Raw genomic sequence first — 20,836 nt, forward strand, 5'->3', positions numbered from 1 at the left:
AGTAACGACCCGAACCGTCACAAAAGAGTGTTTAGATATATTCATTTCACGCCATGGCTAACAGAATCTGAAGACAATGTAATTACCTTGCTTTCGTTATGGACTTCATTTTCGGCGTCAATCTTAGATTTCTCAGTTGACTTCAGATCGACTTTAATTTCTTCTGCATTCTCAGGGATGTTCACGTTATCAGTATCACCACTCTCTTTTTCAGCATCCACCTGCACGCTCTTAATAAGTAGATAGTCAAAATCCATTTCAAGTTCATAATGCTAGTGTTTATAAGATAAGATGAACTCACCAGAGCAGTATCATCAGTGGTTTCTTCAGTTACCTTGGATTCATCCTCTGTTATAGTCGAACTCTTCGTCTCACCATTGTCATCACATTCCTGAACATCCTCACCAACGGATACTTCAGGTACACCGTTGTCATTACTGTTCTCGTTACTTACTTCATCTTCCACACTGATCTTTGATTCCTCATTCGACTTCAGATCCACTGTAAAGTCTTCAGTACTTTCAGGGCCATTGTCATTCAGGATATCACTCTTCTTTGTTTCAGCATCCTCCGGTACACTCGCAACATCCTTGGTTTCACACTGTTTATCAAAACATTTTATTTCATTTACAAGTAATCAGACAAATAGTTTAAAACAATCAGTAGTATGAAATTCACCTGTAATCTTAATGCTTTCTCGAGTTCTACAACAACCTCAGACATGGTAGGCCTTTCTTCAGGGTTTTTCATCACACACTGACAAGCGATTTTGGCATAAGTTTCCAAGGATTCAGTTGTTATCTCGTTCCTAATATCAAAATGCACTATCTTGCGTAACATGTTTTGTTCCAGTCTCTTGGGAACCAATTCGGTCACATGCCTTTCCTGATAATCATCAGTATCCACCAACTCCGGTACCCCACATAAAACTTCAAGCAATAACACCCCGAAAGTGTACACGTCAGACTCCTTGGTCAACTTCCCTGTGGCTGCATGCACCGGATCCATGGATTTTGGACTAATCTCAACATGTCCAGGGAACACTTTTGGTAACCCAAAACCCGAAACTTTCGCATCAAAATTTGATGAATTTGAGTCTGGATTCAACAGAATCTTTGAAAGTTTTAAGTCGCCATGAATGATAACCGGCTTCGAGTCAACAGACTCGTCACCACCATGCAAATACTCGACTCCACGAGCAGCACCGAGACATATTTGGAGGCGTTGGATGGTGGTAAGATGTTTACTCATATTATCTGCTAAATTTCCACCCGAGACATACTCATAAATGAGTATTATTTCTTTGTCGTTTTCATCACAGAACCCGATTAGAGCTACAAGATTTGGGTGCTTCCGGAACCTAGAAATGGTCAAAATTCCTGATAGAAGCTTGGGCTTGATGTTACCAAGGTTGGTTATGTTTAATCGTTTTAATGCCACTTGTTGATTATTGAATTCTCCTTCGAACAAGGTCCCATAACCACGAACATCTATTTTCTGACCGAATTTGATCTTCTCGAATGGGATCCGAAGGTGCTCAAGTCCATCTTCAATGTCTGACTTCAAAATGTTGGACTCATCCGCTTCCTGCATTCAATAAGGTAATTTAGTTAGACACATATTGGCATATTGCAGTTTACTTAACCTGCGAGAAACTGATATTTACCTGGTTTGTTATGGTGCTTGTGTCACCGTTAGATTCCGAAGTTGTAGTAACTTCAATGCTTTTGTCATATTTGTTTTCCTCAATGATGTTTGATTCCTTGTTGGAGTCAAAGTCGTCTATGGTTTCTTCAGTGGTCTCTAGATCGATCGTGCTTATTTCCTTTTGAACAACCTCTTCATTTTCAACCATGATGTTTGGTTCCTTTTCAGAATTTAAATCGATTAAAATTTCTCTTTCGGTCGCTTGATCATCGTTGCTATTCTCATTTTTAGCATTCTCAATATGGCTTTTGATGGGTTCACTCTCCTGTATCAAATCCATGGTTTCAATTTCGAACACGTTGCTATTCTCATTTCAAAGTATCAAAATGCAATAAGCAGATAATCAAAATCTATTTAATTCCTGATACTAGTTATTATAAGTTAAGATCGAACTCACCAGATTAGTGTCATCAACAGTTTCTTCAACCACCTTGGATTCTTCCTCAGTTATATCAGAACTTATCGTCTCACCATTATCATCGTCTTCATGATCATCCTCACCGACGGGCACTTCAGCTAGACCGTTACCATTTACTTGGACACCATTTACTTCACCGCCCTGCATCAAAAACTAAAATCATGAAAAACTGTTCCTACTATGCAAATATTATGTGCAGGTAATGTGACACTGTATCAGTCTATATGAAATCCACCTGTAATCTCAATGCTTTCTCGAGTTCTATGACAACCTCAGACATGGCAGGCCTTTCTTCAGGGCTTTTCATCACGCATCGACACGCGATTATGGCGTAAGTTTCCAAGGATTCAGTTGTTATTTCATTCCGAATATCAAAATGTACTATCTTCCGTAACATGTTTTGTTCCGATCTCTTGGGAACCAATTCGGTCACATGCCTTTCCTGATAATCATCAGTATCCACCAACTCCGGTACCCCACATAAAACTTCAAGCAACAACACCCCGAAAGTGTACACGTCAGACTCCTTGGTCAACTTCCCTGTGGCTGCATGCACCGGATCCATGGATTTTGGACTAATCTCAACATGTCCAGGGAACACTTTTGGTAACCCAAAACCCGAAACTTTCGCATCAAAATTTGATGAATTTGAGTCTGGATTCAACAGAATCTTTGAAAGTTTCAAGTCACCATGTATGATAACCGGCTTCGAGTCAACAGACTCGTCACCACCATGCAAATACTCGACTCCACGAGCAGCACCGAGACAGATTTGGAGGCGTTGGATCGTGGTAAGATGTTTACTCATATTATCTGCTAAATTTCCACCCGAGACATACTCATATACGAGTATTATTTCTTTGTCGCTTTCATCACAGAACCCGATTAGAGCTACAAGATTAGGGTGCTTCCGGAATCTAGAAATGGTCAGAATTGCTGATAGAAGCTTGGGCTTGATGTTACCAAGGTTGGTTATGTTTAATCGTTTTAACGCCACTTGTTGATTATTGAATTCTCCTTCGAACAAGGTCCCGTATCCACGAACATCTATTTTTTGACCGAATTTAATCTTATCGAATGGGATTCGAAGGTGATCAAGTTCATCTTCAATGTCTGACTTCATTATGTTAGACTCATTCGCTTCCTGCATTCAATAAGGTAATTTAGTTTGACGCATATTGCAGTTTACTTAACCCGCGAGAAATTGATATTTACCTGGTTTGTTATGGTACTTGTGTCACCATTAGATTCTGAAGTTGAAGTAACTTCAATGCTTTTGTCATCTTCTTTGTTTTCCTGAATGATGTTTGATTCCTTGTTGGAGTCAAAATCATATATGGCTTCTTCAATGGTCTCTGAATCGATCATGCTCGTTTCCTTACGAAAATCCTCTTCGTTTTCAACTCTGATGTTTGATTCCTTTTCGGATTTTAAATCGTGTAGAAGTTCTCTTTCGATCACCTGATCATCGTTGCTATTCTCAATTTTAGCATCCTCGATATGGGTTTCACTCGGCACACTCTCCTGCAACAAACCATGGTTCCAATTTTGTCACTCAAGTGCGAAAACTGTCACTAAAATGATTTAAATAAAATGCAACGTTTGGTTTAATAATAAAAGTATATTGCCTGACTGCCTGTTAACATATCTAAAAAGAAAGTAAAATAACAAAAACCCAAGTACTAAAAGCTGAAGTTTGTTCTGATACATATTTTAGACAATAAAAAAATTGAATACAAAATTTGTAAGACTACTCGCATTTGTTATCTTAGATTGCAATCTCAATTTTTAAGAAAAAAAAAACAAAGAAAAAATGGCATGAAAGGGGCAAACCAATTGGTCCATCAATTGGGATTGCAATCCCATATTTATCTCAATAATGGCCACATGTCAGCATATGAATGGATATGCTTTTATTTTTTCTTTTTAATTTATAACAATTATTTATATATATATATATATTGGTTTTTGTTTTATAACTTATTATATTTGACTTTTTAAAAAAATCTAAAAACACAGTCTTACTTAGTTTTTTTTGTGAGCATTCCGGTATAAATTTCGTTAAAAATGGAGTTTGTTTAAAAAATCGTATTTTTTTATAAAATTTTAGTTTTAACCATTATTGAATTATCTTATTTGAATCACTAGTTTTCTATTGGTTAGTCGGATTTTTTGGATAAGATTTATAATTTAAAAAATCAAACATTATCTGTTCACAAAAATAAAATAAATATATATATATTTAAAGTTTTTTATATTAAAAAAAATATAATTACTTAATTATATTTATATAGTTAATCAAAACTAATTATAAATTGAATTTATTTAATAAAAAGAGGATGAGATTGGGTTGTTAATGGGAGTAAAAGATTGGAGTGGGTTAAATTTTGTAGATTGAAGAGAGAGAAATTAATTTTATAATATGAGATTGAGATTGTGAGATTGTTGATGGGGGTAGTCTAATGCAAGACAAAAACGAGTTAGATAGTTAAATACGTGTCATATATTAGCTTGGTAATATAATCTAACCTTGACTAACATCTTTCCATATAAAATACTAAAAGTTCATGTAAAATAAATACAAATAATTTGTGATGGAACAAAAACATTTTAAGAGTCCACCATGTTTTCCTTAATAAATCCGACTTTTGTATGTAAAATACTTAACAAACTCTAGTGTCTAGAGGGTCAATGGACATTGTTGACGCTCCCCTTCTGCCCATGCTCAAAACCGGATCTAGAAACAACTACATAACCAATCTAACAGATTACTCTGAATCGTCTTGAGTTGAGTTGGCCAATTTATGGGTTGGAACCGGGGAAAAACTAACGAACCGGGTTGGTTGTTGGATCACATTCATCTACTAATTTTATTTTTCTTTTTTATTAGGATGGTATCTTATTTGTCAATCTTTTGGACCCGCACAATGTCTAATTCGATAACCAACACACTGGACAAAAAATAAAGTACAACATATATATAATAAAGTATGGGTGTCAATAATTAACATATCGACGTGTGTTATTGTGTACCACGATCATGTGCTAGAAACTTATTATATTATTAGTTTTTCTATTTCAGAAGACAAAGCAATGATTGAATTAAAAATCCTATATATTTTTACCCATTGAATCTCTATTTCTAAAATAAAATTACTTTTTTACATTTCATTCTTGTCACTATAGGCAAGAGAGAACTTAATACATCGGTTGACTTGACAAAGTTACATTGGTGCTAACAACTACATGATAATATATTTACATAACAGAAAACTGAAATTAATAATTAATTTTTTAACGGCCAATTTATTAATAGTAAAGTTAGTATTAATGGTTAAAAGACTCACCGTTTGCTTCTCACCATTGCTAGACTCTGATGTTGTATCAATGACGTTGACCTCCTCGCCGTTGACTTCTCCGGCATCAACTGACCGTTCTCCCACGGTCAAATCCTTCGCATCTTCTTCACTACCGTCGCCTTTTGAACCGTCCTCCACAACGGTTATGTTTCCGCTGCCACGAAGTTGGATGTTCGTGACCTCCCCTCCCTGCATCAAAACACGGAACATAGATTAAGTAAACATTTTTGAAACATTTGTTAAAAGTATATGTTACAGTCTAAACAAAAGAATTCAGTTAAAAAGACTAGTCTGGTGAGAGAGCCCATTTGATCTATATGAATTAAAACTAGAAACATGGACTAAATAACAAAACTCGATTCAAAAAGACCAGTCTCGTGGGTGAGGGAACCATTTAATCTATTCGTATAAAACTTACCTGTAATCTCAATGCTTTTTCGAGTTCTTCAACGACTTGAGCCATAAGAGGACGGGCATCCGGATCTTCCACCACGCACTGGCACGCGATCTTCGCATACGTTTCCAAGGCCTCCGGTTTGATCTCCTTCCTAATATCGAAGTGCACGACCTTCTGCAACTTATTCTGCGCCATCTTCTTCGGTACCAGCTCAGTAACATGACGTTCCTGATAATCATCAGTATCCACCAGCTCGGAAACACCACACAACACTTCCAGCAACACCACACCAAACGAATAAACATCAGACTCCTTCGTCGGTTTCTCAACCTCGTCATACGACTCCTGAGTCTTCCCAGGTACAATTTTCGACAATCCGAAACTAGAAACCTTCGCTTCGAATTTCTTCGAACTCGCAACCGAATTCAACAGAATTTTCGAAGGTTTTACGTTACCATGAACAATAGTGACAGAGTCAACTCCAGTGTGCAGGTAGTGTAGCCCACGAGCAGCACCAAGACAGATCTCGAACCGCTGGATCGTATTAAGCCGTTTCCTCATCTTATCAGCTAGATTTCCACTAGCTACATACTCGTAAACCAGTATTATTTCCTTAATCTTCTCATCACAAAACCCGAGCAGAGCCACAAGGTTCGGATGCTGCCGAAACAGCGAAATCGTTAAAATCTCGGATAACAGTTTCGGCTTAATGTTGGCAAGGTTCGTGATGTTTAACTGCTTCAATGCGACTCGTTGATCGTCAAATTCGCCTTCGAACACGGTTCCGTAACCTAGTGTCTCGAGTTTGTTACCGAATTTGATCTTCTCGAATGGAATTCGAAGATGATCAAATCCGTCTCCGGTTTCCGACATTATTTTGCAGTTCTCCGGTTATCAGAATTACTTGTAGGTGTTATTTGAAGTGCAATGTGATAACCGGAGAAAGCCTTAAATATTTAATAATGGCGGAAACCGGTAGAAGTTGAAAGGAAATAAGGGACCACCATTTATGAAACATGTTGAAGGTGTGGTGTTATATTTTATTATTTTATTTAATGGAATTAAATTGATGTATTTAAATATAAGAAGATAAAACCTTAGAACAAGCTGAGCTGATACATAATTAATAAAAAGATATCATGTTATTAAATAAATAGCGTTGACGATTACTACAAGATTATCTATTAATTATGTGATATGTTGCAGCCGGATCTCAATGGCCAATATTGTATACCTGGCATTCATTTATTAGACGAGTTCGTTTCAAATAATTCATAGAAATTCAAAGAAGTTAATTATGTGACATGATATGTTCCGTTTGACAAGAGATATTAGATGAAATCTTACGTTGAATGGAATTCTTAAATCTTTTCAATTTTGGAAGGAAAGTTGATAGAAACCGGTGGAAGTGGGGATAGGGGTGGGTCGGGTGAGTTGAGAAGAGAGGAAGAGTTTTAATTCGATTAAAAAGTTTATCAACCAAATACATTATAGATTTCCAAACATTTCATATAGGGTTGCAGCGTAGCCTGTTGTCCGTTTACATGTCACTCTTGTAAATCGTTTGAATGTTTTTAATGAATAACCCAACCAAATGAGAGAAAATTTTAAATTCCTTTAAAAAATTTTGCGAACCAAACGCCCCTTTAAAGTTTGATTTGAACAATATTATTATTTTGAACAAAGTGGTTAAAACAATCAGCAATACTAACTTTTTGCTTGTTCCACAACATACAGAAATCACAAGTGTGAAAATGCGAAATGATAACAACCATGGTAGGATAGGAAATGAGATGTTGATTGATTGAATAAAACTCTCTTTAAAATGGCCATTCTCGGAATTTTCACATAGATATTTCATTTATAACTTTTTGCACGTTCCACACTATGGCATACAAAAATGATAATAACCCTAGTAGGGTAGTAGGCAGGAAATGAGATGTTGATGGATTGAATAATACGTTACTATATATTGGATAAACTAAAAATGAAAATCTTTTAAACATCTCTTTAAAAAAAATCACAACGCTAGTATAGATTCTCGTATATGTAAGTCGTGTGTCAACATAACGTTATGAGCGCAAGAGTATTTAAGTCCCGCACTGATATAACAAAGTTTATAATATAGCCATACGCATGACATTACTTTAGCGATAGAAAAATTTTTTATAAAGGTCTAGTGAAATATCGATTGTTTAAACGGCCGATGATTTTTGAAAGATAATGTAAATATATAACTAGAAAACAAGACATTCATAAAATGACTAAGATAGTGTAAACTAATGGTTAGGTTAAGTGGTTAACTAGTCTCTCGTGTTAAGTTAAATTAAAATAAAACAATGTGTGGTCTATATTGTTGTTGCATATCCAATCAAGGGTTGCACATGATTAAACGTAACAACGTTAAACAATAGAAGACAAATTAAATGCTTGACTATGTTGGTTGTATAATGGTACAACAAACATCTAAGTGTCATTATGAGATGTTATACGTTGATATTGTATATTGTGCAAGTTAAAAATAAACTTCATATAGTTACATATTAAGCGTTATGGTCAATAATGACTTCTATGTAGAATACGGATTAGTATTATTTAAAATCCTCATTTTGTATGTTAAATCTATCCTCCATTTTCTTTCATTTCACATCATACTTTATGTTTTCTTTTCCTTTTCAAAAGATAATAATAATATCATGCATATGCAGTGGCGGACCCAGGATATTTTGTCAATGGGGTCCAATTTTTTCGGTTTACAAAATTTTTCGGGTCGGTCGTTATTCGGGTCGGGTCGAGGCGAGAAACATAATAAAACACGGAACTATGGTGTCATTGGAAACGAGTAAGTAGAAAGAATCTAAATTAGAAACTAGATGAAACATACACTTTTAATTCATACCCGAAAAACATGAACGTAATCTATATATATGGTCTTACATAATTGACCAAAACATGAAAAAATAACTCTAACACAAATAAATGATTAATTATAATATACATACACAAGGTAAATGATAAAAGAATATGCAAAATCCATGTTAACATTATATATGTTGCATGGTGATAATGACTATATGAGAGAAACTAACAAAAAGCACAAATACCCTAACTGAATAACTAAGACTAGGATATTAAAAAAACAACAAAAAAGGAGTATGGTGGGGCTTGAACCTACAACCTCTCACAAGTAAAACAAGGGATTTTCCACTATACCAGTTCAATCATAATAGTATGGGTTCCAAGTATTAATTTTTATGGGGTCCTTACAAAATTTAATATACCGTCTCTAAGTAATTTTTAAAAAACATCGGTGTCCCGGGACCCCGATCGGACCTATGTGGGTCCGCCCCTATGCATATGTCCATTTAAAAAATGAAATGAAACATATAACAATGCATTATTGTGCAAGAATTATTAATTTGAGAGGATGGGTTGCATCGAGGCGGGGTATGTAGGTAGGGTTGGTTATGGTTGGATTATTGTAACCAATCAAATCAATTCACGTAGATCATGTGTTATCTAATGTTTTAAAAAAAATAGATGATGTGTCAAAATTTAAAAATATAATAGTCAAAACTCAAAAGGATCCAAATCAATTATTATTTATTAATACTTTAAGGGTTTAAAATGTATATTTTATATAATGAAAAATTAAAATATTAGAGATGTTGTCCAACACTTTTATAAAATAAACATTGAAAAGCAAGGCTTTTATACATATATTTTTTTAAGTTTAACCGGTCTAACCAATAAGAGACTGTGACGTGTGACAAATTCATACGAAAGAGACATTATATCGGGCATTATCTTTTGTTATTTAGCTTGCAATATTCAAACTTAAAATCTCTTACGATTGACTTTATATAAATATACTTAAAACTCGTTAAACATGATACTAGCATTTTACTACAATTGTATATATGACTTTTAGTTTCCTACTCTTTTAAATACTTTGATTTTTCTTATGTTTTCATTTTTTTCCATAAGAAATCAATTTGACGTCCGATTCGTTGTCGGGACCATTATGAGAACCTTGGTCAAATACATTATACATAGCAATTTGAGTATTGTAAACTTAATAGTTAATACTATCACTATGTTCTAACAAAAAGTATTTTAATTCTAAGTTTCTTAATGGGCTAATGACTGCTTGTCGCTGGCAGTACCGAGTGCCGACTACTTTGCTGCTAATGGGCTTCTAAATTTGGGTCATGTGGGCTGCTGATGATATTATAATTATTGATTGGTGCGTTGCTAGTGGGTTGATATACTGGGCTAGCTACCACGTAAAGAGTGTTGCACTGGGCTGCTAATGATTAATTGTTGATGGGCTGTTACTAGTTACACAGTTAACAGCCCATCAACAATTAATTAAACAAGTTTAATAATTAACATGTTGTAAACGACGGGCTTAACACAAGTATTAAACATGAATACGACTCATTTAACTACTTTATATGATAAACTCTAACATACTAATTCAATTATGTATGAAAATAAAAAAATTGCATACCACATTTTTTTAATTAATATATTTTATCATGTCTTAAACAAGTACCCAATTGTAACAATTAATACTCGGTTTTAGTTTTTTGTAGACGAAGCATATTGTATTTCTTTCATCACATTTGCTCCATATTAATAAGTAACGTTAAAAAAAAGTTCTAAATTGATAAGTTATAGTTCAAATTATCGACTGTAGAGTTTATACTATATACCTTTACCATTACTTTTGGAGCCTTCATCCTTCAATAACATCAATACAACTAAAAAATTATATAAATATATCATTACCCGTATTAAAATTGCAGTGAGTGGTTGTAAGAAAAATGTCCCCTACAGTATTTGTCCGAACGAATCTTGGATAGATAAACCTTGTATACCCTCCAAGTGAAGTATACCATTAATGGACAAAACATCTTATATTTCCCCTTTTGACAAAATATAATAACAAAGACTATGCGTTAAGTGTATGTAAATTGTAAATGAGTCAAGCCTAGCTAAACTGGTTTAACTAAGAGCTCGCACCTGACTTGTTTTGAAGTGTATTACAAACTCAAACGTGCATGATGATTAGATTTTCAAGCGCGAGCTTTACTCATTTTTTTTACTTATATAATGGTTTGCATATATATTTATAACTTGTTTTATTTACACGTATATATAATAACTATTATGTGAATGAAATATATATTAATGTTTAGTTCGATAAGTGAAGCTAAAGCTTTATTGGTTCAATGTGTGACCCATTTTTATGTTCGTCCCGAGCCCCAAAACTTAATTTGAGGGATTCTCGGAGATGACCCTGGTGACTAGTAAAACGATTCCTACCTTAAAAAACACTAATAATTCATTATGGTAAGTTGATGCCTTCAAAATTAAACAAAAAATAAGGTTTACCAAGCTTTACATAAAATCAAAAACACAACTTCACATCCCTTTGTTTATTTTCTTTTGTACAACTTTTGTAACATCTAATCACCTCATAAATAACCACTATGATACCTTGCTAAGATACTTCTTAAGCACATCCATAACAGCTCCATAATCTGCCTTAACCTCCACCGGCGGGTTCGCAAACCTACAACTCATTCCTTCAATATCCTTCGAATGATAATCGATTTTCGCCTGCGTAAACTTCAACCCGTGCGCGGTACTTACCACCACCGTCCTATCCGTTTTCGCAATCACCCCTTTATCGCGGAGTTTCTTTAACGCCACAAGCGCTACCCCGGTGTGCGGACACACAAACATACCCGTCCCATCCGCGGCCGCCATTTCATCCATCAACTCCTCCTCCGTCGCCTCCTCAACTATTCCACCCGCGTTTTTCAATGCATACACCGCTCTATCTATCGAAACCGGATCACCAATTTGAATAGCGGAAGCGAACGTCGTCGTCGCTTTCACTGGAGTAAAGTTGTCCCAACCGGATTTGTAGTAAAGGTAAAGCGGATTCGCATTTGCGGATTGAGCGCACACGAGCCGTGGAATTCGATCGACTAGTCCTAATTCTTCGCACATTTTAAAACCTTTGTAAAACGCGTAAATGTTACCTAGGTTTCCACCAGGAATAATTACCCAGTCAGGTACCTGACAATCGTACCAAAAAGGTTTTTACTCTTTACTTTGTAGTTCTGTAGTTGAAGAAGCGTGGATCGACTCACTGGTAGACGATCTACTTTCCTCGGGTGTGATTATACTATTTCACCGATGGTTTTCTTGGATCTGGGTTCTTCCACTGAGTAAGGAAATCTGGAGAGTATTGCTTAATAGCTGAATACTCTGTAATTTGCTGTGATTGTGAGTGTTACTGACTGTAACTGTCTGTGAGTGAATGTAATTGAATCTGCTTGAATGTGAATGAATGTGTTGCTGGCTGTAACTGTCAATGATTCAGTCCCTCTCCTTGGGGAGTTGATGCTGTATTTATAGTGCTAGGGTTTCCACTGATTGGGCTCAGCCTTGTTGGCCTCCTCCAATTGCTCTGCGCCACGTGTCCTCTGGGACACCTGGTGCTTTCTCATTGGTTATAATCACGTGGTAGCACATGGGTTATGCTGAGTTGTCCATCTTTCATTTGGCAGCTGTCAACATCAGCATATTCTTATTCCTTAAAAAGATACCTTCTGGAAGGTTGTCTGACGTGCACAATCAAGGTTGCCCTAATCCTGATTTGGATAAGGACGAGGTTGATTATGTGCATGTGTGATATGCGCCAATCCTGAGGATGCGCGAGGTCTTCTCTTTATTCTCACGCGCAGATGTTTCATGCGCAGATGTGATATGCACGAGCATGTGATATGCGCCGCGCGCTGATGCGCCGCGCGCATACGTGATATGCGTGAGCATATGTGATGCGCGAGCATATGTGTGCCTGGGCATATGATGCCTGAGCATGTGTTGTGCCTGGGCATATGATGCCTGAGCATGTGTGGTGCCTGAGCATATGTGATATGCGCCATGCGCATAGGTTTTGGCTTTGTGACTTCGTAATGTCTTGATTTTAAGCCTCTTGTCTATATCTTGTGGGTTGACCCGCCTTGCTCGGTGTTGAGGCGGGTACATACCTCTTCAGTAGTGAACAAAAATGATGTAATAATTTGCAATCGCAGCCGTTTTCTGACCTTCTAACCGCAAACTATTTAACGAATTCGCAAGATAAATCGGTAATTTCCCGTATTAGCTTCATACAATACAGGTAAAATACTATCGGTTGAACTAACTGCGCCATTGAGATCTTGTTTGCAGGTAAAAATACTATCGATGGGATTTCCGCGGCTGCGCAGTAGGCCGAAAGAGCCGCTGAAGTGTCTCCAGTTGACGCGCAACCGACACCGACCAATGGTTTGTTCATTTTACGGAGACGGTTAACTTGGCTGACTAGAACAGTCATTCCTAAGTCCTTGAAGCTGCCGGTGTGGCTTATACCGCAATGTTTCACCCATAAATCGTTCATTCCGAGATTATGTTTCCCGTATCGCTCTGCCCAGAACAGGTTGGAGTTACCTGCATTAGACACAATGTAATGTAATTAGTTAAATGTTAAATGTAGCATTATGTAAATATGTGTTAACCGGTTAAGTATTTGAAATATTGGATACCGGATTCAATAAACACCAAAAATTAATTTTAAATCATAAGTTCGATCTATGTAATTTTTATTTAGTTTGAAAAGAGTAAACTGCGGTTTCGTTCATGTGGTTTGTCCAAATTTGCGATTTTAGTCCAGTAGTTTTAATTTTGCGATTTTTGTCCATGTGGTTTCATTTTACTAACCTTGTTAAGTTTGTCGTTAAACTCATCAGTGTACCCCTCACGTGAGGGGCAAATTTGTCCTTTTTTCTCCCCAAATACAACACAGCCCCTCACGTGAGGAGGCTTGAAAATTAGGATTGGGGTTTATTTTGGGAGAAAAAGGACAAAAATGCCCTTGACGTGAGGGGCACGCTGATGGGTTAATGATCAAACTTAATGGGGTTAGTGAATACGGGTTTAATTGCAAGTCAACTGAAACCACAAGGACGAAAATCGCAAATTAAAAGCTATTTGATTAAAACCATAAATTTAAACAAACCGCAGGGACGAAAACTACAGTTTACTCTTTACTTACAATACACTAATATAAACCACAAACACAGGTATATATACTAATCAAAACTTGAAAACTTAATTAGACTATAATAATAATAATAATAATAATAATAATAATAATCAAATTCTAAATAGTAAAAGCAAAACTAAATAAGTAAGACCATTCGTAGTGGAATACGCCAAAACACCCGAGCCTCTCATATTCGTTGGCTGGTTTCTCTTTTTGATCCTATTATTTTCTTCATCCAGCGTTGTGCACAAAATGTTAGGAGAGTTTTTGAAAGTCAAAATGCTGCAAAACGCCACGGTTCAGGCGTTTTGGGGTAGTTTTGAAATGTGAGAAACGCCCCGTTACAGCCTCACATGTGATCTAATAGATAAATAAAATCATAGTTGTCTAAATTATTGACTCGACTTGTTTACCAAGTAATTTAATCCTTAGAAGCCAAGTTATGAGCTCAAGTTAATAAATAAAATATCATCCCATCATAGGCTCGAAGAGTCGGCCCAAACTAAAATACTGACTAACAGTTTTAACTCACTATGTTGTAAAACATTTTTTATAACAATATTACACGGATATTTACACACGCTTAAGAGTTTAACTACCTTCAAAACAGCTTATAATATCGTCGTTGTCGATATCCGGCAACACCCACTCCTTTTTCGACCACACGCCCGAGCCATACGGCCATACGGTCCGTCCAACACGCGAGTCAAACAACGAGCGCCAGTATTTTCCATCGAACTGTTTTAAAGCGTCCATATCATGCTGGACGTCCAACAGGCCACCAGACCGACTCCGATAGATGATTTCGTCTAGCGAGTAGGATTCGTCGGTGACCGCATTAAACGGGACGTACTTAGCGGAGAATGGAAGCAAAGGAGGGATAGTTAGGCGGTTGTTTGAGGTGGTGACACTAGTGCAAGTGATGGTGGTGGTTGTTGGTGACCGGTGGTGGTGTATGGGTGGTGGTTGACGGTGGTTTGATGGGAAGAAGGTGGTGGTCGGAGAACAAGACATGTTTTTGTGTTTGTGTTTGAGAGAGGATGATGAAGTGGTGGTGGATACTCAATTTATTTATTATTTATCTTAAAAATCAGATATTATAAATTAGAGTTATAGAATAATTTGATCTTTTATAAAAGAAAACGATAGTGGAATAACAATAATAATGGTTTTAAATTATAATACACATGTAACACAAGGAATTAATAAGGTCCATTTATTTTGGTGAAGATTGTGCTAGAAATATTCCTTTTTATTATTCTGGAATTTAAAAAAAACGCATAATGTTACTTAATATTATTTATTTCCGATATTATTGCACAGATTTGTGTCGTTATGTTTCTTATATTAATTAACGAGTCGGTTTCTTACTGTATTTGTGTTACAACTTGGGTGTGCAAACTGCAAAGTGTTTTAGTTTGGTTATTGTATGGAAGCTTAACCGTAGTTGTAACCGAGCTTCGGTTATGAAAAATTGTTTAGTCATAACCATAATCGAATGCTTAGTTAATAATAAATCTGTTAACCGTCGTTTATTGGCCGAATTCAGTTAAGCTTGGTTAAATGTTTAGTTGCTTTTTCTTTGTTGAAGTGGAAAATCGTTCGGTTACGGTGTTTTATGTTCAGTTATGAAACTTTGAAGCTGAAATATGCCTAATCTGAGTTAGTTATGATGTTTCAAACTATATTATATACAACTGCAACAAAAAGTTAAATGTTCGCAACCGAAGATTAAGTGTTAACTTTAGAAAAACACACATACAAGGTTCAGTTCGTTTAATGAAAACACATTAATAGTAATCATAACTGAATGGTTGGTTAATCAAATTCACTTAACCATAACTATTGTTTTTTTTTTTTTTTTTTGTTATGGTTAATGTCAGTTAATTTTTTTCGTTAATAGTTTGATTTTCGGTTATGGTTCGTTTTCGCTCACACTTGCAACCTACTTATAGACAGGGATTTATGTATACATTAGGAGGGCCTGGTCCTGGGCCTCTACTGAAATCAGCCCCTCAAGTTCTGAAAAAACTTAATTCAATCCATGAAGGCCCATGAGTTTTTAATGTTGTTGCTTTCTCATAATATCACTTTTTACGAGTTATATTATGATTTATGAGTCAAAAGTTAAAATTTAAAAAGGCTCTTATTCCACCATTGCATTAAATAATTATTTTGTAACTCCAAACATCACCTAGCTTAAATTATCACCAGTAAGATATTTTTGTTATGATGATGAAATATGAACTTTTTGTAATAATATTATGTGATTTCCATTACGAAACATTGCATGATTGTATGCTTGTGATCATATAAAAAGGAAGGAAAAGAGAAACACTTAAAAAAATAGATAAAATGAAAAAGGTAGGAAAAATGGAGCATGGTCGTAATCATTGAAACACAATGCTTAATCTCCTTTTGCATCTTTCCAAAATGACCAACTTTTAACAAGAAAAATACACTCTAACAATAAGAAAACGACAACACCCCTTTACAAAACAATCCAATTCGATGACCATTGATCCCAAATTATATAGTTTTGTGTTATTATAGAACATAAAGGGATTCTATTTCATCGTATCATGAATTGTTGGCGACACTTTCTGTTGCTTTACCACAAGACGAAATCTGGATGATGTTTATAAGGCCAGTATGTTGTTGGAATTAATTCTAATCTCATTAGTTTATTACTAAATACTTAAAAATTAGTGTGAAACTTTGTAAGTGTAGTCGGTGCCCTTTATGTAACTAGTTAATAGGAAATAGAAACATGGTGAAACATTGCGTCTTTTGCTGGAGTAACCACCGGTGAGTATGAAATATGAATACCACCACCAACAACCATTTGTAAACGATCGGTTCTACACATATCGATGGTGTATGTTTTTAAAGAAGTTTAACAATACATTTCGTTATTGTTTAATTATTTGTTTATAGATGTTCAATATCTATTGTTAGGTTGATTCGATCCTATCAAGTATGAGTACATTGTTACTTTAATAATATGGTGTGAGCCACATTAGAAGTATTTTTCTTATTCTCAATAGAGTCGGTGGATAATCAATGTTAACCTTATAGATATTTATAATATAAAAATAAATATTATTATTTTTATACATAAAAATAGTAACAACCCTCTAATAAGGAAAAAGAAAATACTATAATTAAAATACTTAGTTTTTAATTGGCCTATTTTGGTGGCCTTGTCGAAAACAACTAGCAATCTAAAAGCAAATTGCATGACGTAAGATTAACATCAACTTATCTTTTCTATATCTTTAACAACCTTTTTAGAGTTGTTTCAAGTTTTCCACTAATAATTTTAAAAAGTAAAAAGCAACTTCCATTAAAGAATAACTAAGGTTTTTTAAAAAATGCCCATCTAACTTGTACTTCTAAAACATGTATTATGATTTGTATATTTAAAAGAATTTTAATTACAAATCTTAGTTGATATAAAAAATATATATATATAATTAGCGTTGCTTAACGACTAAACTGAGCCGAGAATGTTACAGCTCAAGCTGAAGATTTAAAATTAACGAGTCAAACTATGATAGAGAATATTTAGAGGATGAAACGCAACCTAACTAGTAAAAATTTATTATAGTTTTTCACGTTCGATTGAATTTATCTTTGATTTAACTGAAATGAGTTCTTTAGCCACACCTAAATAATATATAAAAACGTAAAAAAAACCTACCAAAAGACAAAAACTAAAAAAGGTTCATAAAAGCAACTTCTTTAGAGAAGTGCACCATTAACTATTTTCATTTTTTAGTTTAAATCATAGATATGATATAAAAAGAACCCGTCAAAAGGTTTTATTATTGTTCAAACAAGTCGTATAAATGTAAAAAAAAAAACAATTGTATTTAACTTTTAAGTAATTGCTAATATCAATTCCAAATGTAAAACATTACAAATAGGAGGCGATATTTAATGATGAGATTTATAAGTTTTATAAACTTGAAACATCTAATTTGAAGAGAAAGATGACGGGATGGTGAGCGGAGGTAGAGAGGAATGCATATAATTAATTATCTTGGTTTCTCATCTTTTAAACTTTTGTTCATTTTTTCTTTCAAAAACAACAAATTTGCTAGTTATGAATCGCGGATGGCCCTCATTCTCTCATCTTCACTTATGTTAAGAACTTCGAGCATGTCAATGAATATTTCTACCTATCTACTTGTCATGTCGTCTGTGTCTGTTTCTCTCTCTCATATCAATCCAAAGGCCTCTACGAATGAAGAGTTAAGAGATACCAAACCAATAATACACCTATACAAGTAAAATAGTATGCTACCTTTACGTATATAAAAGTTATATAGTGTTTCTCTAATATATGCACTTGCTCCATGTTAAAGTATACAAAATAGACTTTTAACTTTTGAAAAATATACTTAATGAATATAAAAGTAAAGTTAATTAACATGTGTTTAACATTTCCTTGTAATGCATGTCTTAAAATAAATCAATAATTAAAACATATATGTTCTAATTATTTGTTATCAACTTTATTTTCATGCGTGCACGTGTTTGTGTATGTATATATAACTTGTCGAAAACTTAACAAAACACATGTCTTCCTAATAGTTGTATTCACTTAGATATCAATTTATAACAACATATAATCATAGCAATGTCGAATAACCAACAAACGACTCCTAAAGATAGTTGTATATATTGACATGTTTTGGATGTCATATATTTCTTATTAGCGTTATTCTTCAAAAAGAGGGTTTCAATTTTCAAACAATAAAGATGAATTTTAATATCTCAATTTGATAAAATATGATTTTCATTGGTGCAAAACATTGAAAAAATAACCACAAAACCGGACAAAAAGAATCCGTTATTTTATATTGGAAGATTTTCCACACTTGTGTGGCAATAACTTAAACTCTGAAACAAATGATCCGCCTTAATTTAATATAACCAAACAAGAAGCCAGAAGTGAACCGAAACAATGAAAATGACATGTAATGTAAATAAATAGTGTTTTTTTTTCAAGTTACCTCAAACAACTAGCGGTCTTATGACACCTGTCGCTCCTAGTCATCACGTTCGAAATCAACTTTTCCTTAGTATTTTTGTTATGGTAATCTATTCGGATTGATTAACAAATAGCATATACATGAATGATGAATTATATCGATAAACATTTTTATGTAAAACTATGATAGATAAGACGGTTAAGGTTATGTAATCAAATAAATATTCTATTTATCTATTTTAATAAATTTTACATGCACTATAATTATTTATTTGATTCTCTAGTCTCTACTTACTGTTAACTTTTATTGAACTAGTTCTTACAAAAATTTCTGACCAACAAAATGACACCTATGAAAATATATTAAAGTAATAAGTTTAAACTCGTTTTCATACAATTTGTTGTATGGTTAAATTGACACAACTTGGTTGATCAAGTATTAATTTATTACAACAATTCAATGATTGGAATTGTGCTCTTTTTTTAGTAGAGAAAATACGTTATTGAATTGTCAACCAATTCATCCGGTTTTTCTTTTCAGCCATACAAGCAATATAATTCATGGTTTGGTATACGATAGACAGCATATTTAGAAGTTTAAAAAACTTTAAGTGTTTTATTTGTTGGAAATATATAACATAGCAAAATATCACTCTTCTATACAGGTTTTATAATCTCGTATATTTTGTGTTACTTAATGTATTGTTTTATTGTTTCACTAATATAGAGAGGCGGCAAATGAATCAAATAATGTTGAGAAATGCATGAACCATGTAATTTAATGGTATCTTTTATTTTAATGGAATACACAAGACAACCAGACAACCGTTCCTTTTTAATTTATCCCGCTACATTTAATTATCTATTATGCAGTGAGTAGGGGTCGATTATTTGGTTCATGACTTCATGTAGTTCTCAACATTATAGCAGTATGGTAAAGAATGAATAACGAGCAATATGTACCATTATAATGTGAGATAAATGTAAAGTATACAAAATAAGTTACCAACATACCGTTGACACTATTTTTCATTTTAAGCTTGCGTTATTATAACTTAATTTTTTTTATTTGCACTATTATTGTCTAAGTTGTTATCACAATAGATGGAAGCTTCGTTTATTCTTTATTTTTTAATAAAATAAAAACAAAACAATATTTATATCCTAATAAAACAAAACCCTTAATCCTATATGGCCAGAAACCTGTAAATGATCCTGTGGCCTTAAATTGCTGTGTTGTTCTTAACTATGTCTTTATTTTCGAACAATGTCGGCAAATTTTGGTGGTTATCTATACTTTATTTTTCTATAAATTGCGCAGGTTCATGTATGAACTGGGTTCGGGTGACAACTCGAACCGTAGGAAGCGGCTACAAGAAAGTTAGAATTCATGTAATATTGAGAATTGAGAGAAATATTAATTTAAGGAACTTAATTTAAATGAACAAAATAGTATTCAAAGGAAGGATTATTAAAGTGGTTCCGTAACGAACGAGTACTACTACTACTACAAGCCTACAATGCTACAATAATAAGACATTAAAGATTGCTTTCAAGGGAATGCTCATTATCTTGGTATGCAGTGTAGGCCATAAAGCTCAATCATTTTTTATACCTAATATTTCCATAAATTTAAATTTCTTATTTAAGTAAAGTTTACACACATTTATTCATAAATTTCTGTCGGTAATCTTGGTTTTTGATTTCCTTTTGACAATTTAATGAATAATACTTATATTATTTGTACCTTTTCTCATTTATTAGTTTCAATCGAACTATTAAAAATGTAAAGTAACATATTTGAAGGTATACATATAATAATAAATAATAAACGAGTCTAAGTTTTAGTTTG

General features: G+C 34.1%; 2 protein-coding genes and 1 pseudogene across 2 annotated transcripts; all 3 read right to left on the reverse strand.

Annotated features, from left to right (window-relative positions):
• Positions 1-627: 627 nt before the first annotated feature.
• LOC143538572 (uncharacterized) lies at positions 628-6,897 on the reverse strand. Its single transcript, XM_077032095.1, has 5 exons — positions 5,903-6,897; positions 5,473-5,673; positions 3,530-3,649; positions 1,667-1,837; positions 628-1,587 (listed from the first exon to the last, which is right to left on the reverse strand). The coding sequence occupies exons 1-5, from the start codon at positions 6,752-6,754 to the stop codon at positions 628-630; spliced, it is 2,304 nt and encodes a 767-aa protein (XP_076888210.1). The 5' UTR covers positions 6,755-6,897.
• LOC143538604 (receptor-like protein kinase HERK 1) lies at positions 1,992-3,522 on the reverse strand. The gene is made up of 4 exons (XM_077032124.1): positions 3,341-3,522; positions 2,361-3,269; positions 2,105-2,266; positions 1,992-2,009 (listed from the first exon to the last, which is right to left on the reverse strand). Exons 1-4 carry the CDS (start codon positions 3,491-3,493, stop codon positions 1,992-1,994), a joined length of 1,242 nt encoding a protein of 413 aa, XP_076888239.1. The 5' UTR covers positions 3,494-3,522.
• Positions 6,898-11,264: 4,367 nt separating the features above from the next.
• Positions 11,265-15,059, reverse strand: LOC143538597 (threonine synthase, chloroplastic-like; annotated as a pseudogene).
• Positions 15,060-20,836: the final 5,777 nt, after the last annotated feature.

This window comes from Bidens hawaiensis, unplaced genomic scaffold (assembly GCF_021521415.1).
Source record: "Bidens hawaiensis isolate Kalapana, Puna unplaced genomic scaffold, B.hawaiensis_p1.1 tig00011646_1, whole genome shotgun sequence".
Taxonomy (NCBI): domain Eukaryota; kingdom Viridiplantae; phylum Streptophyta; class Magnoliopsida; order Asterales; family Asteraceae; genus Bidens; species Bidens hawaiensis.